The sequence below is a fragment of the Pan troglodytes genome, chromosome 5 (genome assembly GCF_028858775.2).
Source record: "Pan troglodytes isolate AG18354 chromosome 5, NHGRI_mPanTro3-v2.0_pri, whole genome shotgun sequence".
Classification (NCBI taxonomy): Eukaryota; Metazoa; Chordata; class Mammalia; order Primates; family Hominidae; genus Pan; species Pan troglodytes.
In genome coordinates, this window is record NC_072403.2 from 110814513 (window position 1) to 110835486 (window position 20974).

At 36.4% G+C, this 20974-nt stretch overlaps 1 protein-coding gene across 8 annotated transcripts in view; it reads right to left on the reverse strand.

Moving 5' to 3' along the window:
* Window positions 1–235: 235 nt before the first annotated feature.
* Window positions 236–20974, reverse strand: part of FBXL4 (F-box and leucine rich repeat protein 4) — a 79725-nt gene continuing 58986 nt past the window's right edge. For 4 of the 8 annotated variants that reach the window (XM_518648.6, XM_001136579.5, XM_016956029.3 and 1 more), the window contains 3 exons: window positions 6869–6940; window positions 1716–2028; window positions 236–750 (listed from right to left, as the gene is read on the reverse strand). In XM_518648.6, the coding sequence (XP_518648.2) occupies window positions 587–750; window positions 1716–2028; window positions 6869–6940 (549 nt within the window). In that variant the 3' untranslated portion in view covers window positions 236–586. The remainder of the gene's footprint in view (window positions 751–1715; window positions 2029–6868; window positions 6941–20974) is intronic. The other 4 variants (XM_009451692.4, XM_063813294.1, XM_054686159.2 and 1 more) reach the window with 1 other exon arrangement.

Genomic DNA, 20974 nt, shown 5'->3' on the forward strand with positions numbered 1-20974 from the left:
AATCCTCCTGCCTCCACCTCCTGTGTCGCTAGGACTACAAGTGTGTGCCACCACACCTGGCTAGAAAAACTAAAAATTTTCCAGTTGAACAGTTAATCCAGAGAAATAACCAAACAGCTGGAAAAGCATGTCTCATTCTCCAACTAGCTCTGACCATTTTGTACATACCGAACAAAACACTTGCCAGGTCACAGGCTTAATAAGACATCCTTACATGAAGGTGTAAAAAATTAACTTTTTTTTTGCATAAATGCCACAATACTTTATTGCTCAGTGTTCCTTTGAAAATAAGTTAGCATGATTCCATGTTATTCTTTTATCAATCATATTATTGACTAAAGCATATCACTGATTAACATAAGGTAAAAATAATATCAGCCACTCATATTCTTGAAGAGAAGTGCTTGCAGTATTTTATGAAAACATTTGTGCACATTTTTACTTGATTTAATGGACAATTTCATATTTTTCTTTAAAATCTACAAATGTCTTAATTCTTACCATTAAAACAACTAAAAACCCAAAATCGATCCCAAAATTAAACCCCAACAAAGCACATTAATTTTAATACAGAACATATATTAAGTCACTGAGTAAAGCTCTTTTTTATGAACACTTTTGGAAAGCTTGCATTCAGTTCTAGCACAGCTCTGTTATCAATCTGCGAACAGAAGGACACATCAAGTAAAGAAAGATCTTTACAAGATTCCAGGAGTTTTCTTAAGGATGCCGGACTTACCATTCTTGTTCCTATTTAAGGGAAACAAAACAAAACAAAACACCTTAAGTATAACATTTATATAATGTGCTAACAATGAATCCATCCATGATTTATTGTTTGTAATGAACTTAAAATAACCCTTTACAAATTAAAATCATTTTTTCAAACATGACTTCATATTGAAATGGTTGTGTTAAAAAAGTAAAAGTTGAATTTTCCAGCCAATTTAGCATCTAGGACCTGAATCTTGCCAATATCCTACCCACTATCTTCATTCCTACCTCCTACCCCTTCAAATCAGCTCCTCCAGACTTTCCTATTTCTGTCACCCCAGTTCAAAATGGTTTTCACCATGCATTTGATGTAAAATGTGCAAGTGCGATATGACTTCACAAAGTATCAATTGTGTGGACGATAACTACTGTGACACTGCTAGCACCCCTGGCTAAAAGTAAGAAGCAACAAAATTACACAGGGTTCCTTTCTGATGAATGCAGCAAGGATTCAAGAAATCCCAGAGCTGGAAAAGATTTTCAATAGATCTGCCTGGGGTAGAACTATTCCTAAACGCTAGAATTATCAGGGATAAAGATTTCACAATATTCCTTAATCAAGAATTTTAATTAAGAAACTTAAAAAAAACTAGCTTGAATTCATTATACAAATGAATTAATTTCTTCTCTCCTTAATAAAAATAGAGAGCGCAGCTCATGTAAATTCTCACTCTTACAAGTAGACCAAGAATTAATGGTTATAGTTTTTTACAGTTTCAACTATAAAATTGTTATTGTCCTCACTATTTTATTAAAGTACATATATAATTATTCCCTATATTAACTGATCTATCTTGCATTTCCTATCAAACCAAGCCATCTTATCAGGACAAAATTTTTATTGTATCCAAAAATTTTCTTTTTCCTAACAAAAAGTCTGAGATTGGCTTTTCTGTCAAGGAAACAGACATTTAAAACAAATTTATATATTGTAACCTTACCTAATATGTCCAGCTGCTGTAACCTGGTACAATTACATGCCAATTCATCAATGTCTGTGTCACATACAGATCTGTTAGCTGTAAGAAAGAGTTTTTGCAAGTTTGGGAGCTGGCGTGCCAGTCTGGTGAAGCACCCGGTGCTGCTCTGCAGAGTTGGGCACCAGCCAAGGTCAAGCTCCTCCAGTAGTGGACACCCAGAAGCCAGTTCTGCTATTCCATTCTCAGTAATATTCTTACATCTCCACAGATCCAGGGTCCGGAGTTTTTTACACTTGGCTCCTATCATGCTAGCTATCACATCATAGTCTTCAATCTGGAAATCAAATAATTCCAATCTTTTACATGTTATGCTCAGACATGCAAACTGTTTAGAGTAAGTCAGATTCTTAATTATAACCTATTGCTTTGCTTCCATGTAAACAAATCCACATCCTTGTTAATACAGATCTGCCCACTGACCTCACGGATCTGCCACTGTTTCATAAAACAGCCAGGAGTACTCATTTATTTAAAAATCCATTTAAGAGAACTCCAGACAGAAGATGTTAATGAATTAAATCCCAAAGCAGTCTGATGTCTTCAGTCTCTCATGAAGAATTAAAGGATTATATGTTCTTCTTTTATGCCCACCATTTCAACCTTGCTGCTGCTACTCATTGACAGCACCTACTTTCCTCCATTTTATATATGGCTAATATACTTTGGCAAGTATATATGATCTCCCTGATGTGCATCTGGTAGGCTCTAAAACACTATGTGGAAATGCTGATAATACTAATAAGGATACTAGTTTTGGGTTAAATGAGGCATTTGGGGACTGCATATACAACATGAAAATAATTTAGATTACAATATGTTAATCAACTGTCAGTTATTGGAGGTGTCCAGTGCTTACCTCATGATTACAGGACAAGACTCTACTAATCAAGGATTAAACATTTCAGTTATTGGGCTTTACATGCTTTAATAATGTTTCTTTAAATAGGTTATTTTAAGAGGTTCATTTGATTTTGCTAAAATCAGATATTAAAATTATCACAAGGAAAATTATCAAAAGGAAACAAAATAGTAAACAATTACAATGATTATTTCTTTTTGTTCTTTTGTTTAATTGTATTTTCAACAAACATCTACGCACCACTCCAGATGCTAGGACCAGCAGTAAACTGAAAAAAGGAGACCCTTTCCATATTTCTAGGAAAGACACACAGACTAATTAAGGAAAAAATACATTCAAAGAGTGACATATAGTGGGAAAATAATAAAACAGAGTGATGTGAGAGTGATCAGATTGTCAGGGGTTGAGGGAAGAGGTGGTAATTGCTGAAATCTCCAGGAATGAGGTTGATGCATTCGAGGAACAAAAATGAGATCCATACAGTCCAAGGGTGGTGAGGGAGAGGACGGGCTATGGAGGGCAGAGTCACGCAGTGGCCAGGCCATTTAGACCATGAAGGAGTTAGATTTTTCTTTCAAGTACTAAGGAAGTCAATGGAGGGTTCTAAGCAAAGGACATATTATTATTTACATAAAAACTGACACAAAACCACCTCTGGCTTCTGTCTGGAGGATGGGCCTATAGTGGGGAGGAACGGAGAAGGAAGCTCATTGAAGAGGTCTGCAACAGTGTAAAGGACAGATGACAGGGACTTGGATTAAGGTGGCAATGGTGGAATGGAGAAATCCGACAGATTTGGGGCTGCATTTTTGAGTTAGAACCAAAGGCTGACAGATTAGATATAGAGGTAATGATTTCTGAGGTTCTGGATGTCAGTGTATGTATGGTGGAATCATGCGGAAGTCTATGAGAAACAGGTTTGGGGGAACATATCTCCTTAAGTGAGTATACCTGAACAATACAAAACTGTGGGTTTGATAATTAGGGCAGCCAATGAGCTTACTTAGAAAAAAAAAATTTTTAAACTTTATGAAACCCATGATTCTGACTGTGCCCAATTTGTGCCTGGGCAATCTCAGCAGCATTTGAACAAATTCTCTACTAGCATAGAACACAGTGAGAAATTTCTTCAAGAGTTTTTTGTTGTTGTTGTGAAATTATCACAGCACTACTCATGCCAAATTCAGGGCTGGGAAAATAAAAACGAAACTAAATACTTTTTACTGGAACAAAGTCAACCTATCCCTCCTTTATTAACTATAATTCCTTCTAAATTTTAGATATTATGCAGGACTCTTTTGTCCCCAAAAATATCAGACATATTTATTTTCTTATTCATTATCTAATTTTAAAAATAGGGCAAATGTCACAGAGGAACTATCAGCAAGAATTTAAGTGACCTGACCAGGATCACATAATTAGTAGGAAACTTAAGAAAATAGCAGGTAGGTCTTAGGATTCTTTAATTTAGGCAACTTTAAATTACTTCAATCAGCATTATATAATAGTGGAATTTAAACTTTTTAAAGTCATTTTTAAAAGTAAAAAGAAATAGATAAAATTTGTCTCTTTCCCAATCAAGAGGAAAAATAAATATTTCTAAGTAGTCCTAAAAACATGTTTACGGCATTGACTAGAATATTCAGGTTTATTACAGGTGAGACACTACTCCTCAGAAGTTCTTGTCACTGCAAATCTGTCTAACTGGCACTTGTGGCACAAAGATTAGTTTCAGAAAAAAAGTGACACAACTAATTTAGTATCTACATTAAACTCACTACAGAGAAAGTATGCCATGAGGTGAATACTCAGTGAAGGTATATAATAGATCACAATCACCATGGGAAAGTCAGCACAGTGCTCTATGTATGTATACTGTGAACAGCTGCTTCATAAATATCACAAATCTAAACATTGCTATTATACTGACAGTCAACAATAAAATGTAATATGGAAAATGTAATATAGAAAAATGAGTTCAGTAGTCAGGCAAGGTTTGAAAACACTGGTTTTAGCAAAGGTAAACAGTTTCTTTGTTGTAGCACACACCATTGTAAAACTCTAAGACCAGGCTGGAGTGCGGTGGTATAACCATAGCTCACTGCAGCCTCAAACTCCTGGGCTCAAGCAATCCTCCTACAACAGCCTCCAGAGTAGCTGGGACTATAGGTGTGAGCAACCATACCTGGCTTCCTAATTTCATTAGGAATCTCCACTCCACCCCCAAATACACAGCCTTTAAAATTGATTATCCTTTAGAGGTAATTTTCCATGGGTCAACTCTGGAAAATGCTAACTTAAAATAATACAATTTCAATTATAAGCATATATATAATTCCAACAGTAAAGAGTCTATGGCCAGAGGCTTGATTTTCTAAGGAATGTTGCTCCAGTTTAAGGGGAGGTAAATAACAAGCAGAATAAGGTACATCTAAGCAAAGTTAAATGGTCCTTACCAATCTAAAGAGAGCAGGCTAGCAATAAGGAAGATCCAAGTGGCAGTAACTGGCTGGTTTGTTGTGACAGAAACTGCCATCAAATGTCATTGGGCCCATCAAGAAGAGTCACTGAAGAGACCCACAGAAGCCTATCAAATGGCTTACTATGGAAAGAATTTGACCAGAAGTGAGGAAAATCTAGTGGGCTCCCAAGACTGTTTCTAGAGACTGAGATGGCCTGAGCCCATACTTAGGGTTTAATAAGACCTAACCACAAGATTTTAAAGACCATGGGGACACAGAGATAAATATGTCATCATAAGAGGCCTACTTAGTCTACACTGCCAAATCTTGAGGCATTTCTGAAGCCACACTGAGCTCTAAGAGGTGTTCAAATGGTACTCATTTTAGGTCAGGACCCTGTCTATTGACTCTAATAAAATATTTCTCAAAATGTAAGGTTACTTAAAGCAAATACTCCCTAGCATACCAGAAGTTTTCTAGAATCTTGCAATCATTTTGCTAATTCAAGTCTTCCTACTAAGTGAATGCAAGACAGAAATGGAATGGTCTGGGGATCTCCTAAACCTACATTGTTTTAGGGAACAGGGGAGGAAGTGAGGAGGAATGAATTCTTCCAGTCAGTTACACTGGAAGATTCACTTACGGTAGGTGTGCACACAAACACACACATGCACACCTTCTCCACACAAGATTTCTATTTTCCTTTATATCTCAGTATTATTTAAAAGCTATATAATTATGTGGTTTAGATTAAAAGATTTAACTCTTTCCATGAGCTCTTTCAAGGGCACATAAAATCGTATTTTAAATCTGGAAGGACTAGGCTGGGCGCAGTGGCTCACACCTGTAATCCCGGCAATTTGGGAGGCCGAGGTGGGCGGATCACAAGGTCAGGAGTTCAAGACCAGCCTGCCCAATATGGTGAAACCCAAGACCAGCCTGCCCAATATGGTGAAACCCAAGACCAGCCTGCCCAATATGGTGAAACCCAAGACCAGCCTGCCCAACAGGGTGAAACCCCATCTCTACTAAAAATACAAAAAAATTAGCCGGGCGTAGTGGCACATGCCTGTAATACCAGCTACTTGGGAGGGTGAGGCAGGAGAATTTCTTGAATCCGGGAGACGGAGATTGCAGTGAGTCAAGATAGCGCCGCTGCACTCCAGCCCGGGCAACAGAGCAAGACTCCATCTCAAAAAAAAAAAAAAAAAATCTGGAAGGACTTTGAAGCTTATCTAGTCCAACAGTCCCTAGGCTTTCATATTTCACAGACCAGTAAAATTTCCACACACAAAAAAGAGTTCCAACATAGGGTGTTAATCTTTCTGTTTTGACCAGTAAGGACAGTAAAACAAACACAAAAACAAACAGATAAAATAAACCTATTATCATTAAAATTTCAAGAAAAGTATCTCAGGATTTAAAAGCTAAAATGAGTTTAGTGAAAAACTTACTGAACTATTGGCATTTAGGTATGACTAACACCTTAGTTTGTGAAGAAACCTAGAGAGGTGATTAGCTTGTCGGAGACAACATCTGGCTTGAGGCAGAACTATACTCTATTCCACCACGCTATACTTCTCTCCTTGCTCTCATGGATAAATAATGTCAGTGTTTCAAAGACATACTTTCCAATTTAAGAAAAATGTTTGAAAGCAAGGGACAAAGAAGAGAACCATAAATCTGAAAAACTGTGGGTGTGTGTGGGGTAGGGTGAGTCAGGATACATTTCACCCATAGGAAGAAAAAGAGAACAAGTAATTGAGTAGTATAAAGAATTCTCAAACACTTACCATGACACAACTGCCTAAACTGAGGTGCTGAAGCTCTGAACAGAAGTTCAAAATGCTGAGCAGTGCTGTTTGCTGCCATTAGGGACCACATCAGAGGCAAATATGGAAAGTGAATGAAAGTGAAACAAAGAGAAGAGGTCAATTAGACATTAAAGGCTGTCACTGCTTTTCCTGAAATGCAGCTCAAAAGCTAGGTTACAGAGTCCACAAATGCCATTTAATGAGTCCCCAGAGGCTCCACCATTGATTGGCTTGGAGTCAAGGTAATCATTACTAGTCTCCATGTAAGTAATCACTTTGTATATGGTTTTGGATGCCCTAAAGATACCTATATTCCCTATGACCTCTCGGTTCATTTCCCAAAGGTAAGCAATTTGAAAGTCTGGCTACAATTGAACAAGACAAGCTAAACCACTCCTCCCTCCAAAAACAAAAACAAAAAGACAAAAAACCCGCAGCAGGCTGGTAACACTCCTGAAGAATGGCTGCAGCTCTGACATTCACTGATCAGCTGCAGCTTGATGGAACTGCCAATAGAGTCACCCCAAATCAGGATTGAGCTGGTGACTTTAATGTCAAAGGATTCTCTTTGCTGACAAGGATACCAACAACCATTGAGCACCTGTCAGTAGCAACATGCTAACTGAAATATATATAATATGTACTTTCTAGTCATGTTCCTGCCATTTAAGCCCATCTATCCTGTGCAATGAAAATGGTCTCACCACTAAAGAAACCCAAAGACTGCTACATAATCATGGCACCCTAAAATATTTTTTTAAACAAGTCTGCTATGAAAAATTGTGAAAAACAAAATAATGCAAAATATTCAAATTTCTAATTTTTCTTTTATCAATTAAGGAGAAAACTATTCAAACTTACATGGCAAAATATCTTATACATTTTTAAATATATTTAAAAATTAAGATATTATACAACTTCTGTAAAAATCTGTTCCAAGTGATCAGAAACTAAAAACTATCAGTTGAGGGAAAGGTGAAGAACGTGTCAATGAAAATGTAAAACATTTGGTCAAATCCCAGATAAAGATTCTCATTGAGAAAATAAAGTAATAAAACATTTCTCAAATGTAAGGTTACTTAAAGCAAAAATAATAATAGTTACAATAGGCCACAGAGGACTATTATACTTAAGTCTAATTATTTCATTATTGAGCATTTCTTTGAATTTAAACAAAAAAAGTTTATATTGATTTTATACTTAAGTTTCAACATAACAACATTTACAAAACAATCCCATGTAGCTCTCAGAATGTTAACTTTAGAAAGGGTATATTAAGATAATTTAATTTTCAGGTTCTTCACAATACTTAGCCATGTTAATTAATTAACAGACAGGAACATAACATTAGGTTTGTTTTTTTTTTAATTACAGGACCATATCCATATTAAAAGGTTGTTTTATAAGATTTTCCCTTAAGTAAGATCCAGAGAATATTAGAATTTTTAGAAAGAATCTCATAAATTCTTGTTGGTAAGAAATTTTAAATTAAAAAAATACACATACATACAGATAAATACACACATACATATAATTCACAGAACTTGTTTGGTAATTTATTTTTAAATTACTTACTATGAAGAATCTCAAATAAACAAGTATAGGTTCCAATATAACACCCATGTAGCCACCACTCAGTTTTATCAACTCTTAACATTTTGACATTCTTTGCTTATCTGGCTACATTGTTGTATGGCTCCATCCATTCATATACTTCCTCAGAGGTAAACTTTATCATGACTTGGTGTTTAAAACATGCTTGAAAATATATAATTTTCCAATACATTATGTATCCATAAGTAGCACATAATATTGTTCTACATGGTTTCTATATAAATGGTATTACGATGTGAATATACTTCTGCATCTTCTTCATCAGTGTGAGGGATCTGTCCATGTTGATACATATAGCTCTAGTCCACTAATCTTTAATGAAACTTGTTTGGTAATTTATTTTTAAATTACTTACTATGAAGAATCTCAAATATACAAACAAGTGTAGGGTCCAAAAGAATGCCCATAATAACCATGTAGCCACCACTCAATTTATCAACTCAATATTTTGTTTACCTCACTACATTTTTGTATCCCTCCATCCATTCACGTACTTCCTCAGAGGTAACCTTTATTATGACTTGGTGTTTAAAACATGCTTGAAAATACACAATTTTACTATACGTTATGTATTCATAAGTAGCATATAATATTAACATTAGAAATTGTATAATATTCCATTATGCAAATATATAATAGCATACACTCTCATTTGATTGATATTTAGTTGCTTACAATTTTCACCATTACAAACAGTGTTAGAATAAACATTCCTTTATGTGCTTCCTTGTGCATTTATAGAAGAGTATTTCTCTGGAGAACACACCAGAAGGAGAATTTCCAGGTGTTTATGTATTCTTTGACTTTATTTGGCTTTGCAAAATAGCTCTTCTGAGTGCTTAAATTAACCTCTTCTCCCATCAGTACTGTAAGACTGTTAGGTCCCCACATCTTTACCAACATACATAGACTTTTCATCCTTTTTAATATCTGCCTGTCTCATGAGTACAGAATGGTATAATTTGCATTAGTATGATTACTAGTGAGACTGAAGATCTTTTCATATGTTCATTGGCCATTCATATTTCCTGCTCTGTAAATTGCTTAATCACATCCTTTGCTGATTTTTCTTTCCATTGGGTTGTTTCTTCCTTCTTGACTTCTGGAATTCTTTATTCATGCTGGATACTAATCTTTGTCAGTTATATCAGCTATAAATACCTTCTCTGAGGCATGTCTTTTCACTGTTCACTGGATTTTCTGAGATGTGAACATTTTAAATTTTAATATGACTATATTAAATGTGCCATTAATCCTTTTCCCCCTTATGTTTGTATCCTGTTGTTTTTTCCAAAAAGTTCTTCTTTAGCTAAGGAAGAATCTAAGATTCTTTTTTTTTAAAATCAGAGTTTTAGAGTCTTTCTTTTTTGCACTTAGGTTTTTAACCCAACTACAATTGATTCTTATATGGTAGGATATCAAATTTCATTTTCCCCACATTGTTCCAGTTTGATTTATTGAAGACTTCATTGTATCCACTGATTTGTAATGCTTTCTGTCATATATAAGGTTTCCATATACGCATGAGTCTACTTCTGGGTCATTTTGTTTCACTGGTCTATTTTCCATTCCCTGCACCAATATTTCTGTCTTAATTATTATACTTCATAAGTCTTTAAATCTAGTATGGCAAATAGCTTTTCCTCATTCTTCAAACATCTCTTAGCTGCTGTTGGCCCTTTGCTCTTTCATGTGAAATTTAGAATCACCTTAAAGGTTTTAGTTTTTACCTTTTAGAAATAATACAAAAAGATTAATTTTTCTTAAATTAATCTCCCCTCCATGGTCATTAGTTAATTTACTAGCATTTTATCAATTTCTGTGTCATAATTTTTTTTTATATCTGATACTTCCTTACAGAATTTGTCTTTTTGTTGAGAAATATTTTTAATCGTTCTTTTACTGAGTGTCTACAGGTGATAAAATCTTAACAACAAACATTTATTGAGTACTTATTAACATGTCAGGTAGCATTGCTGTAAATTCTTTATATATATAAATCCTCACAACAATCCTATTCACTCATTCATTCATTCAATAAACAGTTATTGCATGCCTACTATGTGTTAGGCACCGTTTAGGCACTTGGGATATAACAGTGAACAGAACAGTTAACCTATAAGGTAAATACCGTTATTTACCTATCCTATCATTATAAATGGGGAATCAGAAAGACAGAAACTTAAATAACTTAGTTTAATGTTTACCCTCAATCTTTTTTTAAAATAAATGTTATTGTGCATATTTGAGATTTTTCCTCAATCTAGAACGAAAGTTTAGCTAGACTTCGAATTTTCGATGACAGTTACCTTCTTTCAACACTCTGAAAACATTACTCCATTGCTTATGAGTCTCTTACTTGATAAGAAGTCTACTGTCAATCTAATTGTTTTCCTCTGTAGGTAATATATCTTTTGTCTCTGATAGCTCTTGTCCCTTTATTTTTGATCTCCTGCAATTACATCACAATCTGTCTAAAAATGTATTTTCATTTATTTTGTTTAAAACCCCAAGTGCCCATTTTGATCTGAAGACTCATATCTCTCTTCATGAAAGATAATGATTCTTAACAATTCTCTCTTCAAATATTACTTTTCTACCATTCCTTCCATTTTTTTCTTCAGTAACTTCTATTCAATGAACACTGGAGTATAACACTGGAGTCTCCTAGTACCAGCGGTTAGAGTGGTTTGAAAAATATGTCCACATGTTATTCTATATGCTTTCCTTCCAGAGGTAGAGCTTAATTCCTCTCCCTTTGAGAGAGTGGGCTTAACTTAGCGACTCACTTTTAACAAACAGTATATTGTAGAGGTGATATAGGTCACTTTCAATATTACATTTATGATGGTTAATTTTATGTATCAGCCTTACTAGGCCATGGGGTGCCCAGATATTTAAACATAATTCTGGGTGTTTGTTTGTTTTTGAGATGGAGTCTCACTCTGTCCCCAGGCTTGAGTGTAGTGGCACAATCTCAGCTCACTGCAACCTCTGACTCCCTGGTTTAAGCGATTCTCCTGCCTCAGCCTCCCAAGTGGCTGGGATTACAGGCATGTGCCACCACACCCAGCTAATTTTTATATTATGCAGAGATGGGGTTTCACCATGTTGGCCAGGATGGTCTCGACCTCCTGACCTCATAATCCACCCACCTCGGCCTCCTAAAGTGCTGAAATTACAGGTGTGAGTCACTGCGCCCTGCCAATTCTGGGTGTTTCTGTGAGGTTGTTTTTGGATGAGATTAACATTTAAATCAGTAGACTGAATAAAGCACATTGACCTACCTAATGTGGGTGGGCCTCATCTGATCAGCTGAAGGCCTGAATAGAAAAAACAGGCTGACCCTCCCTCAAATAAGAGAGAATTCTTCCAAATTCAGGAAAAAAAACAATGTCTGATGGCCTTCAAACTGGGACGCTGGTTTCTTCCTGAATTTGGTTATAAACTGAAACATCAGCTCTTCCTGGGTCTTAAACCTGCTACCTGTCAGACTACAACTACACTGTCAGCTCTCCTGGGTTTCCAGCTTGCCAATTCGTCCTGCAGATTTTGAGACTTGCCAGCCTCATATCATGTCAGCCAATTCCTTATAATAAATATCTTTATCTCCTATTGGTTCTGATTTGGAACCCTCCTAATACAGTTATAAAAAGGCTGTGGCTCCTGTCTTGGCTTCCTCCCTCCCAACTTGATCCCTTGGGGGGAAGCCAGCTGCCATGTCATGAGGACACTCAGGCAGCCTATGGAGAGGCCTGTGTGGAGGGAACAGGGGCCTCTGGTCACAAGCTGAAGGGGAACTGTAGCAACATCCCCCTGAGTTTGGAGGCTGAGCCACCAGCCATAGTCAAGCACCAGTTAACAACCTGGCTGCAACCTCCTTAGAGACCCTGAGCCAAAACTACCCAGCTAAACCACTCCCAGGTTCCTGACCCACAGAAAACGTGTGAGATAATACATGTAGGTTGTTTTAAGCCACTAATTTTGAAGCAATTGATATATAGCAATAGATAAACAACAGAGTCACTAGTATATAGTAGGCACAATATATATTTATTAAATGAGTAGGACTGCCTTGCCTTAGGAGTAAATGAGAGAGAGAGAGAGAGAGATTTATTGATTGAGATTGTGTGGGTGTGTATAAAACTTACAGCAGTGTCTGACATACCTTTTACAAATCTGAGTACATTCCTCAGACTTCTCTTCTAATTTAGTAATCCTGTGTCCAATTTAGAATTTATCACATCTATTCATTATTTCCTAATGACTATACTTTATTTGCTAGATTTCCAATCAGTTTTTTTCACAACTATGTGTTCTTGTTTTAGTCTATTTGTGTTTCAAAATTTCTAGTTCTTTTTCACAAGGTACTTTCACTATTTCTTTGAACTGCCATCTCCTGACCCCATCTTTTTTTATTCCTCCTTGTCTAAGGGTCTTGCACATTGCTCCCTTCTAGAACCAGGACTTCTGCTGAAGGTATAGAGGTCCTGCTCTGCAGTGGCACTGCGGATACTGCAGGACCAGTAGAAGGCTTAGCTCAGTTCTGACCAGGAGGCATGGCCAATACCAGGTCACTATATACTTTTTGGTATATCTGCCCAAAACAAAATCTCTTCTTTCTCTAAGACTTCCATCCAAACTCCTGGGTGGGGTGGCTTGGAACACTGTCACCTAGCTGATTATCCCCAGACTGGGACAATAAGATTCTCATGATACAGTTTGAGATAAATTCCCTATACAATCAGTTCTTTGAATTAAAAGTAAGAGTAAGGCCAGGTGTGGTGGCTCACGCCTATAATTCTAACACTCTGGGAGGCCAAGGAGGGAGGACAGCTTGAGCCCAGGATTTCAAAACCAGCCTGGGCAACATGGTGTGAACTCATCTCTACAAAAAATGTAAATAAATAAAAATAAAAAAAATTAGCCAGGAATAGTGGCACATGCCTGTGGTCCCAGCTACTTGGGAGGCTGAGGTGGGAAGATTGCTTGAGACCAGGAGGTCAAGGCTGCAATGAGCTGTGATCATGCCACTGTACTCCAGCCTAAGCGAATGAGCAAGAACCTGTCTGCAAAAGAAACAAACAAAAAAAGTAAGATAATGGTAAGAAAAAATATTTATTGTCAAGAATACTATATTAACCTGTCTGGACTGTTCTTCAGAGAAATCACAACTTCTGCTTATTGTGTATCTTAAAGATTGTAACTTTAAGGCACAGACCTAACAGCATATCCTCCTAACTCACTTTTGAACTGAAGTCTAATTATGTATGTCTAGAAAACATTTGTGAAATGGTAGATGCATTATTTTCTCTGGGAGAATTTCAAGTCATAGAAGAGGAATTCACAGCAAATATTTTACAGTAACTTATATCAGTCTGTACATTAAACTGGGAATTAAAAAATCATTTAATATTAGAACTATCATTTTTTAAATCCTCAGCTTGAAAAGGAATTAACATAGAACAAAAGAGATTTATGTTGAATGATATAACTGATCTTTGCTGAATAAGAGACGTGAGATCAAATGCTGAGACCAAGATATTGCGAGATGGAAGTGATGGTAATGGAAAGAACAATGATGACCTTGGAAGAGATACTGTGAGGAATTAACAAGAGGTCAAATAGAAATAAATCAAAGGGCTGACAGGTAGCACTGAGGTGAGTAAGCACAAATTAACACAGTTTCATGGCTTTCTCCAGCAAAGCTCATCAGCAAAAGCCAGAGACTCTGGGAGTACCCAGGTTTAGAGAACATGCCTATGGAATCAGTTTACAATGTCTTTAAATCCAGTTAACCCGTTTCCTCCTAAAATATCTTTAAAATATTCTTTCTCCATGCTATTAGTATTCAGAATTAAAATGTTGTTACTGATGTCAAAGCAAAGAGAATAAACTACAGAGAAATTAACTCTTCATTTCCAGATACAGAAGGACCTGATTTTGTAGAGACCACCAACTCAATAGTTTGGAGCAGGAGTTGGCAAACTACTGTCCACAGGCCAAATCCAGCCTACTGCCTGTTTTTGTAAATAAAGTTTTATTGGAACACAGACATACCCACTCATTAATGTATTGTCTGTGACTGTTTTCACACTACAACAGCAGGATTGAGTAGCTGTGATAGAGCCCATAGGGCCTGCAAGGCCTAAAGTATTTACTACCTAGCCCTTCACAGAAAAAGTTTGCCAATCTCTACTTAGGAGAACAAAACAATTCTACTATAATGAGTATATGCAGCACTGCTACATATCTAGAACACACAAATGGATGGATCAAAGCTATATTATTAGGTGTACTGTGAAAATGGCACAGTATTTTATTTACTCAGAAATGAAAAGTGAAAAATTCTATGAACCTCTTATTTAAGACATAAAGTATCTTTCAGGTCCCCAAGTCTACACATTCTGCTGGTTAGGTCTCAAAAACTCATTCAATAGAAGTACAAGAGTAGTTCTACAAAACTAAAATATAATTAAAATAGCAGCTTTAATAGTGCAAGGCAGCAGATTCATTTTCAAATGAGTTTGTAATTTTCAAACAAAGGGCAACCTTACTTAAACAACTATGGCAAGGCATTCACTAAGGAGTGACTGGGTCCATGATAATTTCTTCTACAGAATTACCAAAACATACTCTAGGTGCATGCTGTCATCTAGCAGTAGAATACATGTTCATAAACAATGATTTATTTTACATTCCACCTAAAATCTACCTATTAACCCTGTTCAGCAGCTTCAAAACCCAATGAATAACTTCAAGTAATAAATTCAACAACTCCCCACACATAAGAAGCATACGCTTCTTAACCTGGGACCAAATTGGAAGAGTAAACACATAATTAAATATTCAAGTCGGTCACATGACACTCAGCCATTGTGAAATGCCAAAGGTAAAGAAGTAAACAGCAAAATATTATAACAAGTTATAACTGGAGAGAAAGGCAAGAGACAAGTTCAACGTGAACAGTTTTTATTAATGCAATTAGGCAAAAACAACTGTAAAGCATGCTTATAGCATCAGGGTTCCGGACCTTCCTATACAACTCAGGAAAGGACTGTAAAGGAATTAGTCCATAAACACCATACTCCAATGATTATAACAGGAGGAAGACTGTTTCCCCCTACTTTCACAACTGCCTTCTTGTTTGTTTAGCAAGTTTATTCCCCCTAGTGTCCTTTAGTGAAGCCTCCAAATACTCAGACTACTACAATGACTACAATGACTACTGCTAAGAAAATGATTTCACTGCACTTTGGGAGGCTGAGGTGGGCAGATCACTTGAGCTCAGGAGTTTGAGACCAGCCTGGGAACATGGCAAAACCCCATCTCTACAAAAAATACAAAAATTAGCCTGGCACGGTGGTGCGTGCCTACAGTCCCAGATACTTTGGAGGCTGAGCTAGAAGGATCACTTGAACCTGGCAGGCAGAGGTTGCAGTGAGCTGAGATCACACCACTGCTCTAGCCTGGGTGACAGAGTGACACCCTGTCTCAAAAAAAAAAAAAAAAAACAATGATTTCAGTTTCAAAAACAGTTTTAGTTAGTGAAATGATGGATAACAGATGTGGAAGTTTGGTGTATGCAGATATGAAGTGCCATTCAGTTATAAAGAATTATTATTAATGCCTTTACTTGTTAAGAAGAAATTTATTAATAGATAAAAGGCATGAATTCAAATTTTCATTGACAGCTTTTTAAGAAACGTTACCCATAAACTTTATAACTTCCCACCCTCCAGGCTTCTAAAGTGCTAAGCAAAACTACTTAATAAAAATAACCAATATTTATTATACTCAAATATAACTTTTAGATAGTCCAGATTTATAGCTTAGAATTATATTTATGCATACCTGTACATTTTATAATATACTGAGCCCTTGTATAATCAGTGTATGCAGTAATGTTTGCTATTTTACATTAATGTAAGTTTTTAGCTGTTACAACTAGTTTATGACTTTTTTTGCTCAGTGTTAAGAATTGTTGGTTATCTTTAATAAAGAATGTAACCCTTAATTATAACACTCAATATAGGACAGTAGGATTCCAAATTAGTATTCTCCATTCTAAAACATGATTCCTAGAAAGCATATTAATAAGGGACAGGTAACAAGTGTACATATTACAGACAAAGACTAGCTAAAATATAGACTAGTTATATAACGTGATCAGAAACAAATGTACTTTCATTGATTATACTACATTTCAAACACATCAAAGCACTATCTCAGAGTAAGGTGGTGAAATTTTATAAAAGTATATTCACTAAATGAAAATTCATAAATTTGCGTAACAAATGTCTCCAAAGAAATCCTAAGAACACAACCACTCAATTACTGGAGTGTAAAATACATGTATAAGTGTAAATCTTTCTCTAATTAAATTTTTTTGGGCTCCACTCTTCCAATTTCAATAAACTTGGTGAAGAAGAATATAGAATAAAAGTTGAAAGCCATGTGCAGTGACTCATGCCTGTAATCCCAGCACTTTGGGAGGCTGAGGCCGGCAGATCACTTGAGGTCAGGAGTTCAAGACCAGCCTGGCAAATATGGTGAAACCCTATCTCTACTAAAAGTATAAAAATCAGCCGGGCATGGTGGCACACGCCTGTAGTCCCAGCTACTCGGGAGGCTGCAGCAGGAGAATTGCTTGAACTAGGGAGGCGGAGGTTGCAGGGAGCCAAGATTGCTCCACTGCACTACAGCCTGGGCATCACAGCGAGACTCCATCTCAAAAACAAAAAAAAAAACCAAAAAAAAGTTGAAGTATTTTAAGAACTATTTAAAGTACTTGAAACTAAACATATGTAGAAATAATCACCATTTTAGAATATTTAAATTCAATTACTTTGTCCAGATTTGCTATGAACCATCTACTAGAAGTTATTCTTTTATACAGTTCAAATACACAATATGGTATAGATTATATACTGATACATAATCACCTTGAAAATAATATTGTCTTTCACAACTTTAAGATCAACATTGTGGTGGGGAGTTAGAATTCTGACAGATCTCTAAAAAGAAAAGGCTGAATATCATAAATTGCAAAAATTAATAAAGTTCCTTACACTGCCTTTGAGGAAAAAGAAGAAAGTTCTCTAAACCTAACTGTAGATGTTTAATAGCTACCCTAGACCACAGACTCAGAATTTTAGCTCTAACATACAAGTTTCAGTTTAAGGTTCAGATAATTTGTCAAATTCTTAAAATCCTTGTGTGTGATGAAACAAAATCTAAGACTAAATGTTCACACACCTTTGCCTTGCCCTGCAGTCTCATTTTGAAGCCTATTTTTATCACTGTATTGGATCTTTCCTACAATAATATAGTCGAATACATCTTTCCTCACAGATACTCGACTGATCAATTTGCATAACAACCTACAATGGATGCAGAGATTTGCAGTCAAAAAGACATGGGGCTGGATGTGGTGGCTCATGCATATAATCCAAGCACTTGAAGGCTGAGGCAGGAGGATCACTTGAGCCCAGGAGGTTGAGACCAGCCTGAGAAACACAGTGAGACCCTATCTCTACCAAAAAAAAAAAAAAATTTAAAGACATGGCAGTTTACATATTACAGTCCTATAACTTAATTTGGCTTTCCTCAGGACATGCCAACTGTGAGAGGATGGGTTAATCAGCCATCTCTAATGAATGGTGTCCTTTCCAGGTAGATTTCTTACACCTGGCTTATTGGTCACTGTCATGGTTGTGTTTGATAAGGAGTCTGCCCCCATTAAAAGATGATCTTCCCCACCTCTGCACTCACAAGTTAGGCTTCTTGACTGTAACTGGACTACAGTCCATTCATTCAGGGCACACATACTCACCCCACCAAGTCATCTATTCCCATTGAAAGTTCTACAAGGCCAATTAGGATACAGAAATATAGCCTAGAGACACATACCAAGGACTCTAAGAAAGTTTGTTAGTTTTATCTGTGATAATTAAACTTATTATCAGCTATTAAAACTATTGATTCTTGATTGTGTTTAAGAACAAAGTAGTTACTAATATCTTTGTTTTACATATTATCTAGCTATATTAACATTTCTATTTTAAATAGACTGCATTTTAGATGACAACTAACAACATCCTGCATTAGTTAATTTAGGTGACCAAAGCCGATTCTTTCTATTTTAATTTCTCACCCTCGTCTTAGTTACCAGCACTGGCTCTGTAAGTGAGAAGCCACCCTCTTCATTTGCCAATCAGTTTGGTCTTATAGTCTGACTTTGTTAGTTGCAATGGCTCTTTTAAAAGAAAGCTCATCCCTGCTCTACTTACCAAAATACAATAATGTATTGTTTAAATCAAATAAGAATGCGGTAAGGAGACCACCATATACGCATGTCAGAAAACAAATTCGTAGCACTAAATTAAATCACACTCTTTCAAAAGACAGTTAATATACCTTTTGTAGAAAGCCCAGCTGCTTTCATTAACAGTCAGGCTGGTGTGCAATTTTACTTATATATATGTTCTGCCAAATAAACTGGCACAGAAAGAAAAAAACAGGAGAGTGTTAATATCCTACAGAAGTAAAGATCAACTTCTTTTGTTGTCTTCTAGTTCATGAAGATAAAAGCAGAGGGGTCCTTGAAACTGTCGACACAGCTGAGTAGGCCAAGTAAACAGATGCTGAACCATACTTATGGATTACTGTCATATACTAGTCCCCCACAATACCTATAATCAGTTTTTTCACTTCTTCAGATTCTTTCAATTTATGCTCTATCATTCTTGAAGTGAGGCAATCAAAACTGGATGCAGGTGTTCCATTTATAACTCCAACTTTTAAAAAACACTCCTGGTTTTCCAGTCTGCTGCTAAGCAACAGAATAACATTCTTACTGAGCTACCTATCATGCCCCACTTTCACCCCTGACTCCAGATTTTTTTTTTTCCCCAAACAGAGAAAAGGTAAACACCTTCAAACTTCTAAAACTAGTCCAGATTGTTTTAGTATGTGTGGGACTTATCTTAAAGACACTCTCATGCACTATGTTAAAAAACTTTTCTTATGCTATCCTATACAAGGTGTATTAGTTTTCTAGGGCTGCTATAACAAAGTATCATAGACTAGGTAGTTTAACCATCAGAAATTTACTTGCTTACAATTCTGGAGGCTAGAAATCTGAGATCTAGGTGTCAACAGAGTTGGTTTCCTCTAAGACTTCTCTTACTGGCTTGTAGCGGGTCATCTTCTTCCATTGTCTTCACATGGTCTTCCTTGTGTGTGTGTCCCCTAATCTCCTCTTCCTTAAGGACACCAGTCATATTGGATTAGGCTCCACCCTAATGACCTCATTTAACCTTAATTACCTCTTTAAAAACCCTGTCTCAAATACAGTCACATTCTTAGGTACTGGGGGGTAGGACTTCAATGTACGAATTTCAGGGAGATACAATTCAGCCCATAACACAAGTATTTGAAAGTACATTACAGATATATGCCCTTTTAGGGGCAAATTATGTCTTTCACTTATAATGCCCCAGGGGTAAAGGGTTATTATGTTTTCAACTTATATTCAAATGGTTCACTAAAACAATTATGCATATAGTAGGGGAACCTGGGTGAAAATACATAAGAAATCATTTTTTTTTTCAATTTCTCTGTAAGTCGGAAATTATTTCAAAATAAAAGTATTTTCAAGTATTTAAAAATCAATTTAATGTGTCAGATTTATTTTATTTTTGAGACAGGGTCTTGCTCTGTCACTCAGGCTGGAGTGCAGTGGCACAATCACAGCTCACTGTAGCCTCGACCTCCTGGGCTCAAGTGATCCTCCCACCTAAGTCTCCTGAGTGGGACTACAGGGGCATGTCCAGCTAATTTTTTAAATTTTCTGTAGAGATGGGGTCTTGCTATGTTGCTTAGGCTGATCTTGAACTCCTGATCTCAAGTGATCCTTCTGCCTCAGCCTCCCAAAGTGCTGGGATTACAGGCATGAGCCCGAGCCCAGCTGAATGGGCTAGATTTTTACAGCTCTACTTTCACGAAAATACATCATCATGTATGGTTAAAGAAGTACTTGCAATCAATGCTTTATCGTACATAATAAGAATCTTATGAAAAGAAAAGAACCAAAAAGACTGAACTTAAGTCCTTTAAATCATTATAATACCTAATTATTTCCATGCCACGGATGGTAGAAGAAACTAAGCACAACTAAAGTGTCCTTCCTGTCTAAATTCCCATCTGTTGCAGAAAGTGCTGTCTATTCAACTCTAAAAGATCCACCAAATTCAGGAGGAAAAAAAATTACCCTATTTACCAACCCATTTCACTACAGGGCATAAATCTCAGCTCAAGAGTAATTTCTTCTAAAAAGGTTTCCCAACACAGATCACCCTCCAACTAAGGACAAGCCTGTGACAATGCGAGCATATATTTGGGCTTACTGTATACCCGTCCACTCTGTCTTTTATTGATGTAATAGTATGTTGTTCTTTACTAGGCATG